The sequence below is a fragment of the Mauremys reevesii genome, linkage group 9, assembly GCF_016161935.1.
Source record: "Mauremys reevesii isolate NIE-2019 linkage group 9, ASM1616193v1, whole genome shotgun sequence".
NCBI lineage: Eukaryota > Metazoa > Chordata > Testudines > Geoemydidae > Mauremys > Mauremys reevesii.
In genome coordinates, this window is record NC_052631.1 from 85,821,646 (window position 1) to 85,842,356 (window position 20,711).

General features: G+C 43.0%; 1 protein-coding gene and 1 long non-coding RNA gene across 4 annotated transcripts in view; one reads left to right on the forward strand and one right to left on the reverse strand.

Annotated features, from left to right (window-relative positions):
* The window catches only part of CHRDL1 (chordin like 1), a 59,704-nt gene extending 41,104 nt beyond the window's left edge, over window positions 1-18,600 (forward strand). For 2 of the 3 annotated variants that reach the window (XM_039489980.1, XM_039489981.1), the window contains exons 6-12: window positions 646-739; window positions 4,228-4,295; window positions 6,528-6,702; window positions 9,707-9,901; window positions 11,669-11,836; window positions 14,793-14,882; window positions 15,622-18,600. In XM_039489980.1, coding sequence (XP_039345914.1) covers window positions 646-739; window positions 4,228-4,295; window positions 6,528-6,702; window positions 9,707-9,901; window positions 11,669-11,836; window positions 14,793-14,882; window positions 15,622-15,752 — 921 coding nt within the window. In that variant the 3' untranslated portion in view covers window positions 15,753-18,600. Of the gene's footprint in view, window positions 1-645; window positions 740-4,227; window positions 4,296-6,527; window positions 6,703-9,706; window positions 9,902-11,668; window positions 11,837-13,049; window positions 13,111-14,792; window positions 14,883-15,621 lie in introns of those variants that run through there. The other variant, XR_005585104.1, reaches the window with a different exon arrangement.
* LOC120372674 lies at window positions 437-20,057 on the reverse strand. Its single transcript, XR_005585105.1, has 3 exons — window positions 19,937-20,057; window positions 9,737-9,797; window positions 437-570 (listed from the first exon to the last, which is right to left on the reverse strand). It is a non-coding gene; the product is annotated as an uncharacterized LOC120372674 (long non-coding RNA).
* Between the last annotated feature and the right edge of the window lie 654 nt (window positions 20,058-20,711).

The following is a 20,711-nucleotide window of genomic DNA, read 5'->3' on the forward strand; positions in this document are numbered from 1 at the left end:
GATGAGGCGGCAGGGGGCAGTCAGGGTGTGGGTTGCAGGGGTGGTCAGGGGATGGGGAGGGTGGGGTGGATGGGGCAGGAGTCCCTGGGGGGGGGGATAGGGTGCGGGGGCTGGGCCCCACCTGGCTGTTTCGGGAGGCACAGCCTCCCCTAACCAGCCCTCCATACAATTTCCAAAACCTGATGCGGCCTTCAGGCCAAAAAGTTTGCCCACCCCTGTTCTACATGTTAGAGTGGCACATATGTTAATGTACAGAGCCAGATTCAAATCTGTATAAGGGCTTGTCTTCACTACTGGGGTATGTCGACCTAAGTTACGCTACTCCAGCTACGTGAATAAGTAGATGGAGTCAACATAGCTTAGGTCAATTTACTGCAGTGTCTACACCGTGCTGCATCAACAGGAGGCGCTCTCCCGTCAACTTACCTTACTCTTCTCTGAAAGGTGGAGTACTGGAGTCGACAGGAGAGAGCTCAGGTGTAGATTTATCGGATCGTCACTAGCCCCGCTAAATCGACACCTGCTGCATCGATTGCGGCAGCATGGATCTCCCTGGTAGTAAGCATAAGCCTAAAATGTAAATGCATAATACCATATGAATCAATGCAGAAACCATTTCTTAATTGTCTTTGTTTTTAATGGCAGGAAGGGAACGTGTATTGTGGCCTGAAGACTTGCCCTAAATTAACATGCTCTTTCCCAGTTTCTGTTCCGGAGTCCTGCTGCCCAGTTTGCAGAGGTAAAATCTGCTATGTAAACAAAAGGCTACTGTCTGCAAGCATGCACATTCACCCATTGCAGAGGGAGTTTGGAAATTAAACATTGTATTTCAGCAGATGTGTCATTTTTTGTTTTGTTTTCCTAAATTGAAACAAACAATTAATACAGCAGAAGCAACATTACAATAATGAATTGAAACAAGGATGCAAAGTATTAAAATATCTGCCACCTCTCCAATAGATGAGCTTTGAAATATGAACATGTATGTATCCTGCAAGTGCCCAGACTTGCTCTCGTCATAAAAAGAAACGGTTCTTAGGATATGATCAATTCCCCAAGTAAATTAAGTGCCAATCTACATTCATGTATCTCTGGTATTGTATTAGCAAGCCTGTGTGAGATCCTAAAGGAGCCCTCACGTAAACACAGGGAACTTAATTCTGGAGAAGGTCAAAACCCTAAATCTGGGCCTCCAAATTTCACAGGTGAGACCTTCTTTATAATTGTATCTTACCTATATGTTTATATTGGGGCTTGTGTCACCCACCACTGGAATATCTAATCATATGGACCAGATTTTTAAAGGTACATAGCTATCTACTTATGCAAATCATCACTTAGGCACCTAGGCACTTCTGAAAATCCCACTAACTCCTATTGAAATCAATGGGAGTTAGGCACCTTGTGGGATTTTCAAAGTGCCTATCTGTGTTCTTAGGGGTCTACATATAAATATCTGACCCTTTGAGCTCAGTACTGTTACTTGGAAAATTAAGGAGCATTTATATTATTTGTAGTTCATTTGTGCCTACAGTACTAGACGCTGCACTAATGTATAGTGAGGGACAGATACTGCTTACAATCTATACAGTCAAGTGGTGGGCGGGGGGGTGAAAACTGAGACACAGACTGGTGAACACAGCAGGTCAGCCAGGGACAACTGAGGCACAGAACCCAGGTTTCCAGACTTCCAGTCCAGTCCGCCTACTCAGTAGCCCATGCTGCTGCTTCTTATATTTTTATCCACTAAACAGAGAAACATTTTATTAGGCAACTTGGATTTGAAGCCTTCTGCACTCAGGCCAGCAAAGGTGACGGTCCCTGTCTCATGGCAGGCAATCTAGCAAATTACCATTTAACATTCAATGTGCTGAGTGTGCAATAAAATAAACATTAGCTAATCATCTGGTTCCTGGTCTCTGTTCCCTAATAGCTATTTTTAGCTTCCTGGGATGGTAGCACATAATTTTACTTTATATGGTGACTTGGATTTGGAACTGACCAGTTATAATCACAAAACAATCAAACTGAGTTTCAAAGCACAAAGCATCGTGCCTTAGTTACGCAGTGCACTAGGATTACACTGGAAAAGTCAGCCACCTAAAACAGGAGAGGACAGTCACTAAAGAGAAAAAAAGCTAATCAGAAGTAGGAAATTGAGGGCAAGATGTTGGGGGCATTAGGCAAGACAGGTTATGCGGTAAAAGAGATTCAGAGCCTGCAATGGCCTTTGAAAAGACTCTCTACGTTTGCATAGTGGTTTTTAAAATGCTTCATTATTTATAATACTTTCTTAAAAGTAACATTTCCTTCCTAACTACCCTTGTCCTTTTCAATCTAGCACATGCTGATTTATCCTTCCCCTGCGATTCTTATGAAGCACAAGCCTGAGCAATTCGTTTTCATGAAGATATATGAGCATAGCCTCAGGGAGAGGAATCTGTTAGTTAATTTCTACTCCCTGGAAGGACAAAGAATATTAGTAACTTATGAACAGAACACTTAGAAGCCCTCTGCATTTTCAAATTAGTCCTTTTCCTACTGACTAGAGATGGCTCCAAGCCATAAAGTCCAGCTCCTGATTTGGGGGCACATGCTGCTACCAGGGAGTTTTGTGGTGCAAATGTGGGGCCATTGTAAAGCTTACATTACATAAACATGTCTAATAAAAGACAGATCTAAACACCAAAGTTTGGGGGTGTTCAATTCCAAATCTGTCTCCCCAGTAGATAACCCTCCCGCCCCATTCCTGTAAGTCATCCTTACAGGTCTTTAAACAATTAAATATCAGTTTAAGCGTTTTTTGGGTGCCACGTCCTCCCCTCAAACATAACAGATTCCATTCCATCATTGCTCCCCCTCAGTGCTAGTGATCAGTGCACACTGGCTTGTAGGAGTTTACATTTCTCAAGCTGTCTTTACAAAGACTTTAATGGAAACTGAGATTTTTTGTTTACATTTCTAAATTCCCCCAGATCACGGTGTTGGGTTTTGAGGGGCCAAAGCCTTGATCTGAAGTTCCTCTAGTTGCTTCTCTAAAGCATTTTAATTCCTCCTCCATCACAAAGCACAAATGGCAAGTGCCTAAGCTAGGGGCACCAGAACAAGGAGGGTCAGGGGGCCATGGCCCCATCCCTTTTAAAAGTAGGAGGGATGGGCCTTCCCATTTTGACCTGCCTTAAGGGTGAGCAATGGGAGGGAAGGGGCAGAGAGAGCAAGCAGCGGGTGGGGCCTCAGGGGGAAGAGGCAGAGCAGGGGGGTGGGGCCAAGGTTTGGGTGCCAGTGTCCCCACCCCACTTCTAGGGAGTTTCCAGAGCTCCTGGGCTAATATCTCTGATTCCACAAACAAACATTCTTCTAACACACAAGTCAACATTTCCTTCTAGTGTTCACTTCTTTGTTATGAGCATCCTAAGTGATATGAGCCCTATCCTGGGGACAGGGCTACCTACCTGTACTCCTTCTCCTGGCTGTTTGTTTACATCAGTGGTTTTCAACTCTCATTTGCAGACCCCCCTAAAAATCTTCAAATGGGGGTGTGGACCCCTTTGGAAATCTTAGTCTGCTGGCCCCGGACCACAGGTTGAAAACCACTGGTCTATGTCAACGGCAGAGCTGTACAGTTCATGATGGTTGGCCGAGGTACAGGAATCTACTGGCTGGCATTAGAGCCAGTCCTACTAATTCCGTTTCTCATATAGCCTGATATATGTTACTGCACCTGGCTCCCTCCTGTCTGTGTGTCCAGGGAGTAATGCATTCAGAGTGGCTGTTGCATTTATTTTGTGTTGGATTTTTAAAAAAAAATAAACTCATTGATTCAGAATAATATTTGAGAAATAAAATTTGGTAACTCGACAGTAAGCAAAAAGGGGAAAACAACCCTTAAGGACAATGCAACACAAAAAATGTACTTCGTTCTTCATATGATAAGTGTAGTTTAGTATTGACTGAGGCTAATACTTCATAGCAAACTAGGAAAATGTCACACAGATTGTAAGTTCTTTGTACTCAGGGACTGTCTTTGTTCCATGATGGATTTTTTGCCCAGAATGGCAGCTTCTGTGATACAAATAATATATTTTGTAAAAGTAATGGTGTCTTAGTAAGATGTGACCTCACTACAGCTCTGCCTCAGTCTTTGGTCTCATTCAGCTGTACAGAATTCTCATAGGCATTTCTAAGGCATTGCACAATTACTCCCATAACTGTTTATTTCACACACAGGAGATGGAGAATTATCCTGGGAACACTCTGATGGGGATATCTTCCGGCAACCTGCCAACAGAGAAGCCGTAAGTGTGCCCTGTGTAATCAGAAAACCTGTTTTCCTGCCGAGCCATTCACACACACACACACACACACACACACACACACACACGTAAAAGGGATGATTACTCTAACTCTTCACCAGTTCTGCCTTGGCACAGGAATATCTGGCAGAAAAATTCATAGTAGTGACAATACCTTTTTCCATTGAATCTTTCTCTGTTTGCCTTTAGCTTTTTGTACCCAGCTGAAAATCTCTAATGATCTTGAAGAAATGACAGAAAAATTCTCTTGTGATAGATTGGAGCCCCCTCTCCTGGCCCCCTAGACAGAAACTTACACAGGATGCTCTGAAACCAATACAGTACACTTCACATGTCAGCTCTCATGAGCTAAAAGGTGCTGCTAGGGAGCCGAGGGCACCACAGAGTGAGCAATTAGGGCTCATGAGGGCAGAATGGGCATCTCTTACAAAAGGATCCTTTGTTTTCCGTTTCCTAGGTAGTGATTTCTCATGCCTGCTCTGTCCATAATCCCTCTTTCCCACTTTGCTATCCCTTCTCCTCCTCTTTCACTATTATAGTCTACTTTTCCTTCTAAAATCATTTATGGTTCATGGACTGTTGAGATGGCAGCCCGTGATCAGATGATGTCTAACATCTCCCACAATGATTGTTAGAAAAATAATCCAGTGTCCTTTGTTTAAAAAAAGCTAGCACCAGAGGAAAGGGGAACGTTGTTTATTTCCTGTGGTTCACAGTGTATTTTGTTGCCAGACAAAAATTCTATATCCATTTCTGTGGCCCCTGACTCAGCAACAGCCAGGAGCCCTGTCTGTAGAGCACTACGAATGTTGGAAAATTCATCATTGCTAATACCAAGTAAATACTTAGCAATATATAGGTCGTATTTCATATGCTGTAGCTGTTTGGATACTATTATATCTGCCAGTATTCAATAGTTACAACAGTAGAACAAAATGCCACATTATTAGAAGATAGACCTAGTGAATGGGTCTGACTCTTCATTGCTCTGCACCTTGTTTAGTCAAGTGCCTTGCACTGCTACAGAATGAGTGCAGACTACCACCCAACTAGAACAGTAGCATATTGCAGCCACCTTGTAAATAACCACAGCAGGTGCAGGGCAAAGGAGACTCTAGCCTTGTGTGCGCATCGCCACTAGGACGCACATGTGACTGACCCAGGTTATCTCTGGATCTTATTACAGAGATTTTACTGATTCTCTCGCACTTTACTGAGCGAACATGTGCAGCTAAGGCCTGATCCAAAGCTAATGGAAAGACCCCCATTGACTCCTGCAGACTTTGGATCAGATACTTGTGCATACCATACCTGAATAAATGGTTTGTCTGCCATGTGAGCATTACTTTTCAATAGTAGTAACACACTTATTTTCCAGTTATCATGCCTGAGGTTTATGAATTCACTCCAGGGGCTAGATTAATCTATGGTGCAGCTTTATTGCCTCCAGGGTGAAAATTAACCATCAATAATACAGCCTGGCAGTGTTGATTTTTATAACAAAATTTGGAGAGAGCATATGGAATTTTTAACCATTTGGAGCACAAAATAAATGCATGCCCATGGTCTCTGATAAGTCTTAGGGTTGTTCAAAATAAAATAGTAATCTTACAAGGAAGTTAACAAAACAAACAAACCAAACCAAACTTCAGTCATGCCTTTGGGTATTTTTGGAAAAAATCCTCCAAAACAACCATGATGTTTTGTTTTGAAAAGCAGAGTCACTGCAGAGGCTATTTTCACCTACAGATCTATCAAGGTTTCCCAGCTGATGGACTTAGAGCTAGATTCCAACAAGGTGCTGCTCATCCTGAGCAACAGTGGTTGAATCTGGCCTGATGAGTGTCTGTGACTCTGGCTCTATAGTGAAATGAGAAGCAAGAGGGCAGGCAGCATCTGATCATTACACATATTGGACTATTCTTGGGCCATATTCAGGGATGCTGTAAAAAGTAGTTTGGATGCAGAAGGCTATAATGCCTGGGGTCAAATACCTACAGTTTAACCCAGGTTAATCTCAAGCACCTGCATGAGTCTCTTTCCAGCAAGGAAGAAGCGAATCTTGAGATTTTGCACCTCACTGACATCAGTGGCAAAACTCACATTGACTGCACAGGGAGCCTTAATGCAGACAGTTTACACGCAAAGTTCAGCTCTCCAATTGCTTCACTTGAATGAAACATTTACATTCTTGTTCCTTCTGTCTCCACACAGAGGCATTCATACCATCGCTCCCATTACGACCTGTCCCCCAGCTCCACTAGACAGGTGGTCAACATTCCACGATTTTCCAGTGGCAGGAGTAACCGTGGAGTCCTACCTGACCCCCAGAAAGCTTCAGGAACTATAGTACAGATTGTCATTAACAACAAGCATAAGCACGGACGAGGTAAGGAGAAGTCCTTTTAGCAATACTACTTGGAGTCAGGTCTCAGCCATTTATAGTTCTCAAAGAATTCTTAGTACATAAAGGGGGAGACCCTTTGCAAATCACCTATGAGCGAAGAGGAACTTCCCCCTTTACATCTGTGTTGAACAAAGCTGTTATCTAGCATTCAGGCCAGCAGTTTCACCACCACCTCTCACCCCCCCCACCACCACCCCCATTTAAACTTTGATTCTGTTTTTCAGAGATCAATACAATACTTCATATCAAAGATATATGTAAAACAAAGCCCTGAGAGCTAGAGACATTCCAGTAACATAACATAATATGTCTAAGACTCTGAGAGCCTTACAGGACTTACTACATTATGGGAACATTAGGACCTCAAGCTCATATGGAAAACCTTTATAGAAGCATGACTCAAGGATTATACTAAAAAGGGGGGTGGGGGGAATAACCAAATCCCCAATTTAAAAGGGGCAGCAGATTTTATGTCCTGGCAAAAGGACATGATGCTGCAAGGTGCTGAGTGCACTCAATTCCTATACATTTCAACAGAGCTACTTGTGTAGCAGGTAAGTATTATTTAAGTGAATAATGGTCTGCAGGATCAGGCCCAAATAGTAATTAAAAAATTAGCTATAGAAGAGCAACTATACACAAAAACCCAGAGTAGCGTTCACTCAAGAATGTCTCACAAAGAGTTAAAAGCCTTTGTGTTATAGCCAACTAATCCTTTAAGGTATTAACTAACAGAAGGAATGTTGGCCATAGGATCTTTATTATCCACCTGAACAACCATGAAAACACATTCAGATCATGCCAGTGTTTTATTCTGAAACTAGGAACAGGAATCTCCACTCAGTGCAAGATCTCTGACATCCAGTTCACACATGAAGACATCATCAAAGCAATTTCTAACTGATTTGTTTCAGCAAATAAAAAGCAGACAAATGAACAGCACATTTCTCTGCGCCGTTTAGTATCAGTGATGGCTTTAGGAGCTTGCTGCCCAGAGAGAGTCTAAGAGGTCTCTGTAATGGAAATTAGAATGGTGACCATGTACTTTCTTTTGTTCTCTACAATTAGAATGTTATTAATTAATGCACATGCTTCCAGAGATACATTTTATAAATCTAAAAATAAACTAGTTATACTGACATGCAGATTTGATGCCATTACATGGATACAGAATTACATTTCTGTGCAGACCATGGTTAAAGCAGGCCATTTGGGAACTAGGGTTCTATTTTCACAGTGACTACAGACTTCTTCTCTCACTTTGGACTAATTATTTAACCTTTCTGTGCCTCCATTTATCCATCTGCAAAATTGGGATAATGTATCTATAGTCAACATATCCCTGACTACAGTACAGAGAAGTTGTGAGGTTTAATTTATGTTTGTAAAGCTTTTGGAGCTCTCTGGCAGGAAAAAGTGATATAAAATAAGTATAAATATACTACTAAAGCATGTTAGAAGGTTAATTATAACAATAGAGTAATTAATCCCGCTTTACGTAACTTTTCCCTTTTTTCTCATCATTCTGTTTTGTATACAGAGAACATTTAATTTGCTTTTATGAGAGAAAAACTGTTTCCCCTTCTAAAATGAAAACAGCTCTTAAGAAAGAGTTTAAAAAGTAATAAATTATTAAACCAAATGATGGTATGACACCCATGAAAGACAATACATTATGAAGAACACCCATCATAAATCTTGGTAACTTAGTAACACATAAGCCAGTTGCTCACATCTGTTAGCAGTTAGATGTAAATTTAAGATTACAGATAAAAATTAAATTGCTTTTGAAAGTTACAGGCAAAAGAGGAACATATTTTACAAATAAAAGCATTAATAAAAAATGATGGCATATTAGAAGAATTGGAAGTATTTACAGCATATCCAAGCTTGGTTTTAATTGCTTTTTGAAATCAAGCAGTGCCCTTTCTTTCACCTTTTTTGGTTAGTCTGTATTTTTCAGTGTGTTTATGAAAATGTTTAAAGAAGCAAGGTTTATAGGGCAAATTCAGCCTTGGTGTAAACTGGCGCTACTCCCATTAACTTCAGTGCAAACCGAGTCTGCTTTTGCCAGCTGTTAATTTGTGCAGTGTCCTTTTGCCTGCCTACTTCCCTACCTTGCAGGGGTGTAGTGAGGATAGATCCATTAAAGATGGAGGCATTCAGATATTGGTGTAATGGGTGTCCTTAGATACGTTTCAATATCATCTGCAGCCTTTCAATTTAAAGCCTCCTTTTGTGTTTTGAAATTACAAATACCAAGTCTACAAACACCCAAAGTATATTTGGGAAAAAATATGGAAGTGATCAAATTCCATTTTCTAATCATCTCCTCCTTTGCTCTGTCTGTGTCATCTAGTGGAGGGTCCCTCTGGAAAGTAGCAAAGTGTATGGGTGGCAACAACTCACCCAGCTGCTAGCTTGAATAAACAGTGTTCACCCACTGACAAGAGAAGCTGCGCCGGAGGTTCAGTAGGAAATGCCGTGATGCTGGGAACTAGAGTATTGTCCTGGTTGCAGGCTGAAATTCTGGGGCAGGAGCCAGTTCAAAGGGGTGGGGTGTGCATAAGAAGCTAAGATCTTAAAAGCCAACTGGTGGGAGTAAATGGTCCCCAACAAAATTGGGCACGCACTGGAGGAGAGTGGTCAAATTCTGCACTCCATCTCACTCGCTAAAATACCAGGGCACCCTCACGGATAAGTGAGGCCAGAATTTAGACCAAATTGCACAGAAAAAGGTGATCAAAGGCTCAATCCTGTTCCCTTTGAAGTAAATGACAAAACTTATCAATGGGAGAAGGGCTGGGCCAGAAATCGCTAGTGAAAAAATACACTTCCAAGCAGAGGTGCGTCCTTTAGTCATGAATGAAACATTGCTTCAAACCAGCGTGCATGCACTAAAGCAGAGGTTGTAGTTCAACTATGGACCTGTGGGGCCTTACCATTTAATGAATATTCATTTTCTGCCTCTCTTGTTCTGTTATAGTCTGTGTTTCAAATGGAAAAACATACTCACATGGTGAATCGTGGCATCCTAATCTCCGGGCCTTCGGAATCGTAGAGTGTGTGTTGTGTACCTGCAACATCACCAAACAAGAATGTAAGAAAATTCATTGTCCGGATCAATATCCCTGCAAATACCCTCAGAAAATAGAAGGAAAATGCTGTAAAGTCTGTCCAGGTAAAACAAAGAATAGATCACAGACTGCCTTTTTGCTATGGATTTTAAGGGGTCTTTTGATCATAATGACACCTGATGAAATGAGCAACTTTATATCTGTTGCTATATTTTATCTAGAGGGAAATCTGGGCATGATAATAGATCTAGCACCCAATCTTGCAAGCCATCTCATTCATTTCATTTCCACAGGTAGAGGGCACCAACGATTGGGCCCACCTTCCGGTCTCTTTTTCTTCTCTCTAGCATTAGTGTGACTTTTAGACATCTATTTCAGAAGATTATATCCCCCCCCTCCCCATCAAGTAGAGATTCATTATCTCCCAGACAATAATTCAAGGAGCATCTCTCATTCTCCCATCTCTTCCCATTTACAATACTCACAGAGCTTTCCATTTGTTTTCTAGCTTGGGATATTTATACCATTGTACTATAATAAAGGTTTTGTTTTGCAAAATATAGCAGTAGTTTTAAAAGTTTTGGTCATAACGTTATTTGTGCTAATAATGGAACTGGATCCTTAGAATAAGCACTAATGCTATGACAGCTTATCATAGCACTGTGGGAAAAATCTAATCACTTGATTAGCTTGTTGTAGGATATTAGAAAAAATGTGTAAAGAAAACAAACAAACTACTTAGAAATTTGCTAACTCCTCATGATATTTTGCCAGGTACCTAACTCCTTAAAAAAAAAAAAAAAGGAACCCTTGTGGCACCTTAGAGACTAACAAATGTATTTGGGCATAAGCTTTCATGGGCTAGAACCCTCTTCATCAGATGCATGGAGTGGAAAATATAGGAGCAGATATAAATATATGAAAAGATGTGATTTGCCTTACCAAGTGTGAGGTCAGTCTAATGAGACAATTCAATTGACAGCAGGATACCAAGGGAGGAAAAATAACTTTTGAAGTGGTAATGAGAGTGGCCCATTTCAATGACCCCTCATTGTTTTTGCTGATACAGACTAACATGGCTACCACTCTGAAACCTAACTCCCATCTATACCTTTAAAAATTTCCCACAACACATTTAGCCCCTTTTTGTGTTTAGTTCTGTGATGCACTGGCAGAAACACTCTGAGAAAACGAGTGTCAGAGTCACATGCATACATCACTTACAAAGCACCTGCTAGCAATATGTTATTAGAAGGGAGCCTGGGAGAACTAGGTTCAAGTCCCGCTGTGTCCCTGACTCATGTGATGTAAGGAGACTCAATTAACTGCCCTGTGTCTCGGTCTTACATGTAAAAAGGGGATGATACTTTACTTATTAATTGAATTAAGCCTCACAACCCCCCTGTGAAGTAAAGAAGTGAGAGCCTGACATGTAGACATGCTGAGCATCCACAACTCCTCTTGAAGTCAATGGAAGATGGGGGCACTCTGAAAAATCTGGCTAAGAACCTGGGATGGAAATGCTCTAGAAGTAAAAAGTTTGTTATCTAGATTTCAGATCAGTCTCTAACTCCTGAATGTCACCCATAGCTATCAAAAAAAAAAAAGCAGGATCTTTTCTCAAAGTCTGACTTGTGTGTTAAGATAAAACATACTAAATACAAATCCAAATTGTTTTATTGTTACCAGGTCTGAGCATTAAAAAGGGAGAGCAAAAACAGAATTTCACTAAGTAGTCTGGACTCCGCTGGAGAAGGACTTGAAAGATCACTTCAAAGGAACTCTCTACAATTAAGCTAAACTTGTTGCGCAGCACGAATCTAGTAAGTTGCGAGGAACATTATTAAAGCTGTATCATGTTTTGCTTACAGAAGAGATGCCAAGTCAGAGCTTTGACAGCAAAGATTACTTTTGTGGTGAAGAGATGCTTCCTGTCTATGAATCTGTTTTCATGGAGGAAGGAGAAACCATTAGAAAAATCGCAGTGGAAACAGAAAAACCACCTCAAATAGAAATACACGTGTGGACAATTAGGAAAGGTAAGTAGGTCAAGTTCTCTTAAAATAGTGCTTTTTTCTTTTTATAACCTCAGGAAAGAGTTACAAATTCTTGCCACTCAGGACTTTATAGCTGTTCCAATTCTTTACATTTGGGGCATTTGACACTTCCCTGGTAGCAGAGATAGAACTCCAGTCCTCCTACTACAAAAGCATAAATTGCTAATGCTTGTGCCAGACTCCCTTGTTGTTAGCAGTATGGGGTCTATCATATGCACTTGAGCAGTTCTGATTTCGACCAGTAGAAGGCAGTAGCCAATTCAATGCCACCATCCTATGGAGGGGGGGCAGCGGCGGCAGGGAGACCGTGGTGCATCAAGGGAGATGTAGGCCAACCAGTAAGCCTACTGAGGGGAACAGGAGCACACAGCTCCCAAATTACAGCTCCCATGAAGCACTATAGCCATAGGTGCTTGGGGTGCTGCCGCACCCCTTGGCTTGAAGTGGTTTCCATTGCAGACGCCCCCTGGGTTACGCAAACCCGACTTACACAAATCCACCCTTACGGAAAAAGTTCCATAAGCTAGAAATAAGAGGGTTTTGATGGGTTTTTTGGCGTAATGGTCAGCTATACATTTCCGACTTATACAAAATTTGAGTTACACAAGGCATTCTGGAATGGAACACTTGCGTAAGTCAGGGAGTGTCTGTATATACAGGGTTTACAGTTTGGTTCAGTGGCTCTCAGCATCCCCACGATACAAATTGTTCCAGCATCCCTGACCATAGCAGTGCTGCAGAATCAAAATTCTTCAGGTTTTGGCCAAAATATTTTGGATTTTGATTTTTCACAGAAAACTCATTTTCTGTGGAAGGGAAAAGAATCTATGTTATGACCAACTCTAGTCTTAACCCTGAGCACAGACTTCCAACCCTTTCAGACCACTCCCTACAATTGCCCAAGCTGTGAATATCTGAAGGGTTTAGATGTTTCTACCCATTGTGATGGGGCAAGGCCAGATGGCTACAGTAAAGTAGTGAGGAACAGGTATGTTAGCCCCAAGCTAACCAAATCCCTAGTACCATGGTAACCAAATGGCAGTTGCTCCACGTTGATCAAGACACCTGGGGCCAATTAAGATCTTTCTAGAAAGCAGTGGAGATAGCTACATTGATTGGGCCACCTGAAGCCAATCAAGGGCTGGCTGGAACTAGTTAAAAGCCTCCCAGTGAGTTTGGGGGGGTGCAAGGAGCTGAGAGTTGCTGAAGGACTGAGGAGTACAAGCAGTATCAGACACCAGGAGGAAGGTCCTGTGGTGAGGATAAAGAAGGTGTTTGGAGGAGGCCATGGGGAAGTAGCCCAGGGAGTTGTAGCTGTCATGCAGCTGTTACAGGACACACTATAGACAGCTGTGATCCACAGGGCCCTGGGCTGGAACCTGCAGTAGAGGGTGGGCCTGGGTTCCCCCCAAACCTCCCAACTCCTGATCCAACACAGGAGGAGTTGACCCAGACTGTGGGTTCCACCAGAGGGGAAGATCACTGAGGTGAGCAAATCTGCCAATAAGCCCAGGGCCCACCAAGGTAGAGGAGAAACTTTGTCACACCATTCAGATAATCAGTGTTGTATGTACTGCAAATGAATAAAGCCTGAGCTTTTACTTTAGCTAATTGACTGGTCTCCTCGGTTTTACAGATCTAGAAGCTAGATCTCAAACTAATGCCAAACTTCCCTACAGTTCATGGACTCCATGTTGAATCTGAACTTGTGTAATATTGCTATGTACTATAAGAGAGTATGTGTTTCACTATGCAGCCTAAGAAAGTATTATCTCTGAGGAGGCTGCGTTTCAAAGTGGGCAAAGTGATTCCTTACTGAAAGAAAAACCCTTAAGGAATCTTTGGGAAGAGTGGAGTTACATCACGTATATTACTTCCGTTGAATTAAAAATACAAGTGGGGACCCAAAAAGGGAAATGCCAAAAGTGTGGGTGTAAATAGATCTGTTATTCAGTATGTAAAGAGAGGCAATGTTGTTTTTCTCTTCAGCTCCTACAACCAACTCTCTTTCCCTTAAGAATTATGTTGGCTATCTTCTCAAAGGTCCTTTACATGAAGGCATTTACTAAGTGACACTGTCTCAGAATGCCTTAGTCCACATGCTAAATATTAAAGTAGTTTTACTTTCACTTGTTTGTAGTCTCTTTATCTGGGAATGTTGTCACATAGTCAGAGCAAGCAAATAGGCAGATACAGGAGTCAAGGCTCCCGGGTTCTAGTCCTGACTCATACAGTGTGACCTCTGGCAAATCATTCAATCTTCTTGTACTTCACTTTAAGAGATCTGTACAATTAGGATATAGATTTACTTAGTTCACTGGGGCACTGCTAGGCTTGTTTACAGGTTGCTTTGAGACCATCAGTGTCAACTTAGTGGTTTTAGTCTCTACCTTGGGGGGCGGGGGAAGAAGATGCTTCATAAGTTGAGATCATATTAAAGGGCAAACTACACTTAAAGTTACACAGATCCTGATCCATGAACAGCCCTCTGAAGGGCTGCTGGTTAATATGGGGTCCTATTGACCTATGCTTCCAGTAGTGCACAAACCCTTCTGGTGGTTTGGTAGGAGCATTTTCTGCTGGCTGCCTGCAGTTAGGCAAAAGACAATGTCCAATGTCAGCATGCCAAACTGTTTTTCTCCAAGGCACTGGAATTTGGGCCTCTGCTCTGGTCCTCTCTCATTCATGCCAGGGAGGGCTGAAGCTATGTGGGCAAAGGGGGAACTAACTCTCAGATCTCAGTGATAGTCTCTACCATCATAAAACCACAAAAGAAAAATATTGATGGAGCACATGGAATCAGTTAAAACATTATTGGTAAAGATGATTTCATAGTGTGGCTCAACATGCCAGTAATTCTACACACAATCACAACAACGCAAGAAGCTCAGAGCAGAGGGGCTTGTTTCAACTACATGCTCTTACTGCTTTGCTACAGGGATTCTGCATCACTTCCACACTGAGATGATATCCAAAAGCGAATTTGAAGAACTTCCCTACTTCAAGCAGATAACAAGGACAACACTGAGTAAGTAAAAGTTGTCTTCTTAGGCTCCACTTTTCTATATAACCTCTGCCTTGAAACATGCCCTGCATTACTCCTGCAACTGAAATAAATGTGCTACTTTCCCACCAACATCTGGAATCAATAGTTTGAGTATCAAATAAAATAATCAGAATGCAACATATGATTAGAGGGTTACTTTCGCATTAATCGTATTTAAAAGATGCCTTTCTAAAGTCCCTAGTAACACCTTGGATTATTAAAAACTGACTGTTTAAAAAAAAAAACAAATTCATTTTTCACCACTAGCGCAATTTATATTTTATATTTCACCCAGCTTGGGCTACAGAACTTGACCTCCCAATTTCACTTGTTTATGGTCAGTTTTATTCTCCAGTTCTTCTGCACTACCAAGTTGCTGTTATGCTTGGACTTCCACTATTGCAGGGCAACAGCTGCTGTTGAAAGAATTACTCTTGAGAGTTTGCTGCAATTACAAGCCAGGGCCTTCCCAGCTACAAACTAAAGTCCCACCCCCGACCCCACACTCCCCAATCAGAATCTGGCCCTTCATGTTCTTTTAATGTAGTTCTTCTGCATGGAATGTATTAAATGATTGGAAGGTTTGAAAATATCTCAAAGGAAAATATTTTAATTCTCCTTATCAACAATTTGAACGTGTTTGTCTGGCTAGTGCTTGTAAGTGACTAAAGCTCCCTGCATTCTAAGTCAGTGTCTCTCTGCTTTGTGTTTTTGTTTTCAGGCCAGTGGAAAATATTTAGCGAGGGAGAAGCTCAGATCAGCCAAATGTGTGAAAGCAGAGTGTGCAGGACTGAGCTGGAGGATTTGGTAAAGGTTTTGTACCTTGAAAAGTCTGAAAAGGGTCACTGTTAAGGGAGACAGCACTGGAGAGAGAAAACAAGAAAACTTATGAAAACGTGGATCTGCAGCTGGACTGCAGGCTTGTTTTGCTTAAGTCAACAGTTGCCCTAAAAACCAAAACTATAATGCAGTAATTATTCACATCATGCACAGCAAACTTGCTGCTTTATGTGTAGTGGTCTGTGTCAACAATTTAAATATCTCCCCAAAAAGACTAGGAGGGTCTGTATTGGTGGGGGGAGGGGAAAAAGGAGACTGTAGTTCCTTGTAAAGTTGCAAAGTTAAAAAAGAAAACAATTTTTTTTAAACTTGGCATGTTATGTAAACTAATGAAATGAAGGACACCTAATAACTGTGCAGGAGCTATGGAGAGCATTATTTCCTGTGCTGAATTTATACCACTTCTGGTGTTGAAATGACTCATGTTTTTCTAGGGTGGGGGGGGAATACAAGCGATACAGTACTTGAGTTTGAGCCATAAAAATCCAGATTTAAATGAAAACTCCCAACGAGTCTACTGCTTTTGGGACGATGTCTTGCAGTTGAACAAACTCTGAGTACATAAACAAACCAGAAGGTGTTAGTGGGAATTACTGCATTTATGTAGCAATTTGAGAAAACGTTCAACTTTTAAGTGGTTTTCACTTGGTTTCCATTATCCACTTCTCTACCTGAAATATCAGCTCCCTCATGCTGCCCCAATACTGCATTCTCGTGGGCCCTGTTAACACATACCCTCGGTCAATAAACTCCCTTTGCAAAGTAACATAGCGGGAGAATGCTAAATACTTGAATCATTTATGAAAATTCCTATAGGGTTAAACCCACAGTGATTAATAACTCATTAAATGTCTTGTGATATCACTTAATTTATTAATGGTAATTGTCGCAATAAGTGTTCTGCGTGGTTCTAATTGGTGGCCTCTCAAGTCCCAGCAAACTAATAAGCATAACTTCAAGGAAAACTCTCTCCAATGGCAAACGAATGAGCACTATCAAGCCACTAAGTTAATGGTCTTGCTGGTGCTGCACTATCTTCCTGCAAAAAGAAATCTAAGGCACTCAGTTTGATTTGCAGTTCACAGGTGAACAATAGTGTCTGTCCAGTGTCTGCCTTCAGAAAAGAGTTCTGTTCTGATATACAAGGCCATTACTTTGAAAACATGGCTTTCTCTGAGGAAATCCTGCCACACCAGCTCATGGACACCATCTTAGATTCACTCCTGAGGTGCAAGTGACTGTGGCTGCTTTCCCTCCATTTTCTATGTCAGGAGCATACGGGAACATTTCCCATTGTGTTTGAACAGCAATGAAATTCTAAAAAAGTGGCCTCAGGCCAGGCACTTGGTCCTCAAAGGGAGTGAAATAAATGGCGGTGGCCAGAATTTGGAGGCCCCCATGGGACTTCGCAAAACTTGTGCTCTCTGCTCTGCCCTGCATTTCCAGTGATGGCACTCTAGGTCTTCATTGGGGGTATGTGCATCTTAACAAAGAGGTTAAGGGGTCTAGATGTTCAGTGCTTAATGCCAGTGGCCCAACTCAGGCTCCAGCAGAAGAAATATTGAACCTTTTAGTAGGGCCTTGTTCACAATAGTGATCTCTTTGCACCTCTCCCTGCTAGCAGCTGCGGTTGTAAGAGGCAACCCCCTTTCACTGCTTTTTCAGTGGCGCAGGATCCATCCCTGCTAGGGTTTCTTGCAATAGCCAGCAGGGGTATATGGAAAGGGTTATCAACTAAGAGCAAGGAGAGAATGAGAGTGGACGGATGGGAATGTGATAGGGAGGAAGAGGGAGACTAAATGAGGATATAAGGATGAGAAGAAAACCCAGGATTTCCTACACAGAAATTCTTCATGGTTCTGCCTGCAAAGAGCAAGCTATCCTTCCTGCCAGGATAGAGAACAGATTATTTTTTAGTGCACTTCCTTCTTAGCCAGTGCCCAAAGTAGCCTAAAACACATAACAGGCTAGCGTGCCAGAAGGGAGCTCCTTCAGCAGCCAGTTTGATTGGCAAGAACAAAATAATCATTGTGATGTCAGTAAAATCATTTAGAAACCAGACAAGGCACTGACACCAAAATATAAATGCACAGTCCTATAAGTGATCCTTGGGCAGTTCTCATGAGAGTAAGTTAACTCCAGTGTCCGTGCCAAATTCAGCAATGAGACTTCACCTCTCTAAATTCTCTTTTGTGTTTAAAATGGGTGTCGTGTTCACCTCCTGTCCAAAATTGTGGTGTAGTGCGCCTGTGCACTGTAAAACAGCTGTGTGTTCCACCCCAGAAGTGGGTGCCATGCAGTGTAGTTGTGGGAGCAGCCATTTGTAACACACTTTGGGATCCTTTGGGTTGGAAGGCACTGCAGAAATGTAAAATTTATTATAAATCCACTAATACATGTATTAACATGAACATACCTCGATGAAGACATAGTGGAAGGCAACCTGAGGCATCATAGTATTCTGGTAGGCAGACAAACACCTGGCTATGTTTGGCTCACCTCTTGGTACAGTATGTTTGTAGCAGTAGCTGACTGAACAAAGATTATGTGGAAAGTGTACAGTGTTTGTATTTTTTTTGGAAGACAAACAGTCTTGTGTTTGTGACAGAACAAGTGGGGTTCAAATTGTGTATTTATTTATATAATAAACACTTATGAAAAACAAAAATATAAGCACCATTTAGTAAATGAAGTTCTGCATTTTTTCAGTCTCTGGTCACTTAAGACAATAAAATACACAATATCATGTTTTTCACTGTCTTCACAGGACATATGCCTGATGTGGTACTTATTTATGTACTTGCTCTATCACTTTGACCTGGTTTTATAAATTAATAAACTCTGCAGTTGTTCAAAACAAGACGTTCTCTCAGTGATGTAATATGTGAAATAAATGTTAGACCTATTTGCAATTCTGCTGCTATTATCCCTTTAAACCAAATCAGCAGGCTTGGACAACAGAGTAAACCCCATTCTGCAACCCTAGCTCATGGGAGTGTGTCTTCAGCTGCATAAGCTGCGAGTACGCTTTGCCAATGAAAGTAAGCTAAGTTCTAATTCAAAAACTGTGTCAACGGCGAGATATGAATCAGGGACTAAAGCCCTGACTTATTTTATTCCTTTAGGCCATAATCATATGCTTCAGTGTAAGCATATGCTTACTTAACCCCCCTGAATTTGATGGGACTTAAGCATGTGCTTAAGCCAGTGGTGAGCAACCTGTGGCTCGCACGCAACCTGTCAGGGTAATCCACTGGCAGGCCACGAGACAGTTTGTTTACATTGACCATCCACAGGCACTATTGCCTGCAGCTCCCAGTGGCCACGGTTCGGCGTTCCTGCCAATGGGAGCTGCGGGAAGCGGTGGCCAGCACGTCCCTGTACGGCTTCCCACAGCTCCCATTGGCCGGGAACGGTGAACAGCAGCCACGGGGAGCTGCAGGCAGTCATGCCTGCGGACGGTCAATGTAAACAAACTGTCTCGTGGCCCGCCAGTGAATTACCCTGACAGGCTGCAGGCTGCCCACCACTGGCTTAAGAGCTTTGATGAATCAGGGCCTTAGGGAGATGCTGGGGTGTAGAGACATTAGTCCACCCATATATGGGTGAGATCAGAATGTGGAAAGCATGCAATACGAGACTCCCAGTGAAATCAGCAGGAGCCTTGTATGTTCCTCTCAGGGCACCATTTAGCCCTAGTTTGTCAGCACTGGTAGAACATTGCTGTCCTTTTAGTTCTTAAGGGGCCAGTCCCACTCCCATTTAAGTCAATGGAAGACCTCTTTCAAGCAGGGGTGGCAGGTTTGTATAATTTGTGGTGGTGCCCAGAACAGGTCTCAGTCACACAAACATGATATATATTTTTTAAATATAAAAAAATGTGAGGGCTCCGGAGTGGGGCTGGTGTTGAGGGGTTTGGGAGGGGCTCAGGCAGACGGTTGGGGTGCAGGGGTGAGGGTTGTTGGGTGGGACCAGGGATGAGGTGTTCATGATACAGAAGGGGCCTCAGGGCTGGGGCAGAGGGTTGGGGTGGGGTGGGTGCAGGCTCTGGGGTAGGGTGGGGCTGGAGATGAGGAGTCTGGGGTGCAGGCAGGCTGCCCTGGGGCTGGGGCCAGAGAGGACTCCCCACCCCAGCCCTCTCCCCACTGGCAGCAGCAAGCTCTGGGGGAGGGCCCCCCTCCCCCAGCAGCACTCACCTCACACCACTGTCACTGCATGTGCTCCTAGGACCCTTCTCAGGACCAGGAAGCCCCCTCGCCTCCCCTGTGGTGGGTACTGGGGGGGAGGGGAACACCGCCTCCTCGCCTGCTGCTGCCTCTCACTGTAGCCCCACTGGGGGTGGGGCTGCCCCTTTCCCAGCACGCAGCAGAAGCAGTGACTGTGGGTGGGGGCAGCCCCTGTGCTGGTGGAGGGTCCCACCAGAAAAGGGAAGGGTCAGGGTCAGCCTGCCCTGGCACTAGTGGACGGAGGGGGGCACTAGGATCCTGTGGCAGCAGTTGATGCTGGGAGCCTGCAGAGCGGAGCTGCAGGGAGACTTGAGGCAGGGATGTTCTGGGGCAGGCATGTGGGGGCAGCAAGTGGGGGCTGGGGGATATTCAGGGGCAGCAGGTGGGGCCAGGGGAGAGACCCGGCCCCAAACATGAGTGAAGGCAGGCCCCCCGGACCCTGAATATTGCTGGAGCCCAGGCACCACAGACCCATATAACTCGCCACCCCTGCTTTCACGTGGAGCAAAATCAAGCCTAAAAAAACAGTGAGAGCCTGATTTTTCAAGGAAGCTGGGCATTCACAGTTCACATCAACTTCACTGGAGTCCTGGCTGCTTGGTACCTACCCCCCGCAAAAAAAAAAAAAAACACCACAGACTAAAAACCTGTAGCAGTACGGTTGGAAGTGGATCTGACACACAGCTATGGAATCTCTTTTTTTCAAATGCAAAATGCTTCAACAGAAGCCTCAGTACAGTATAAA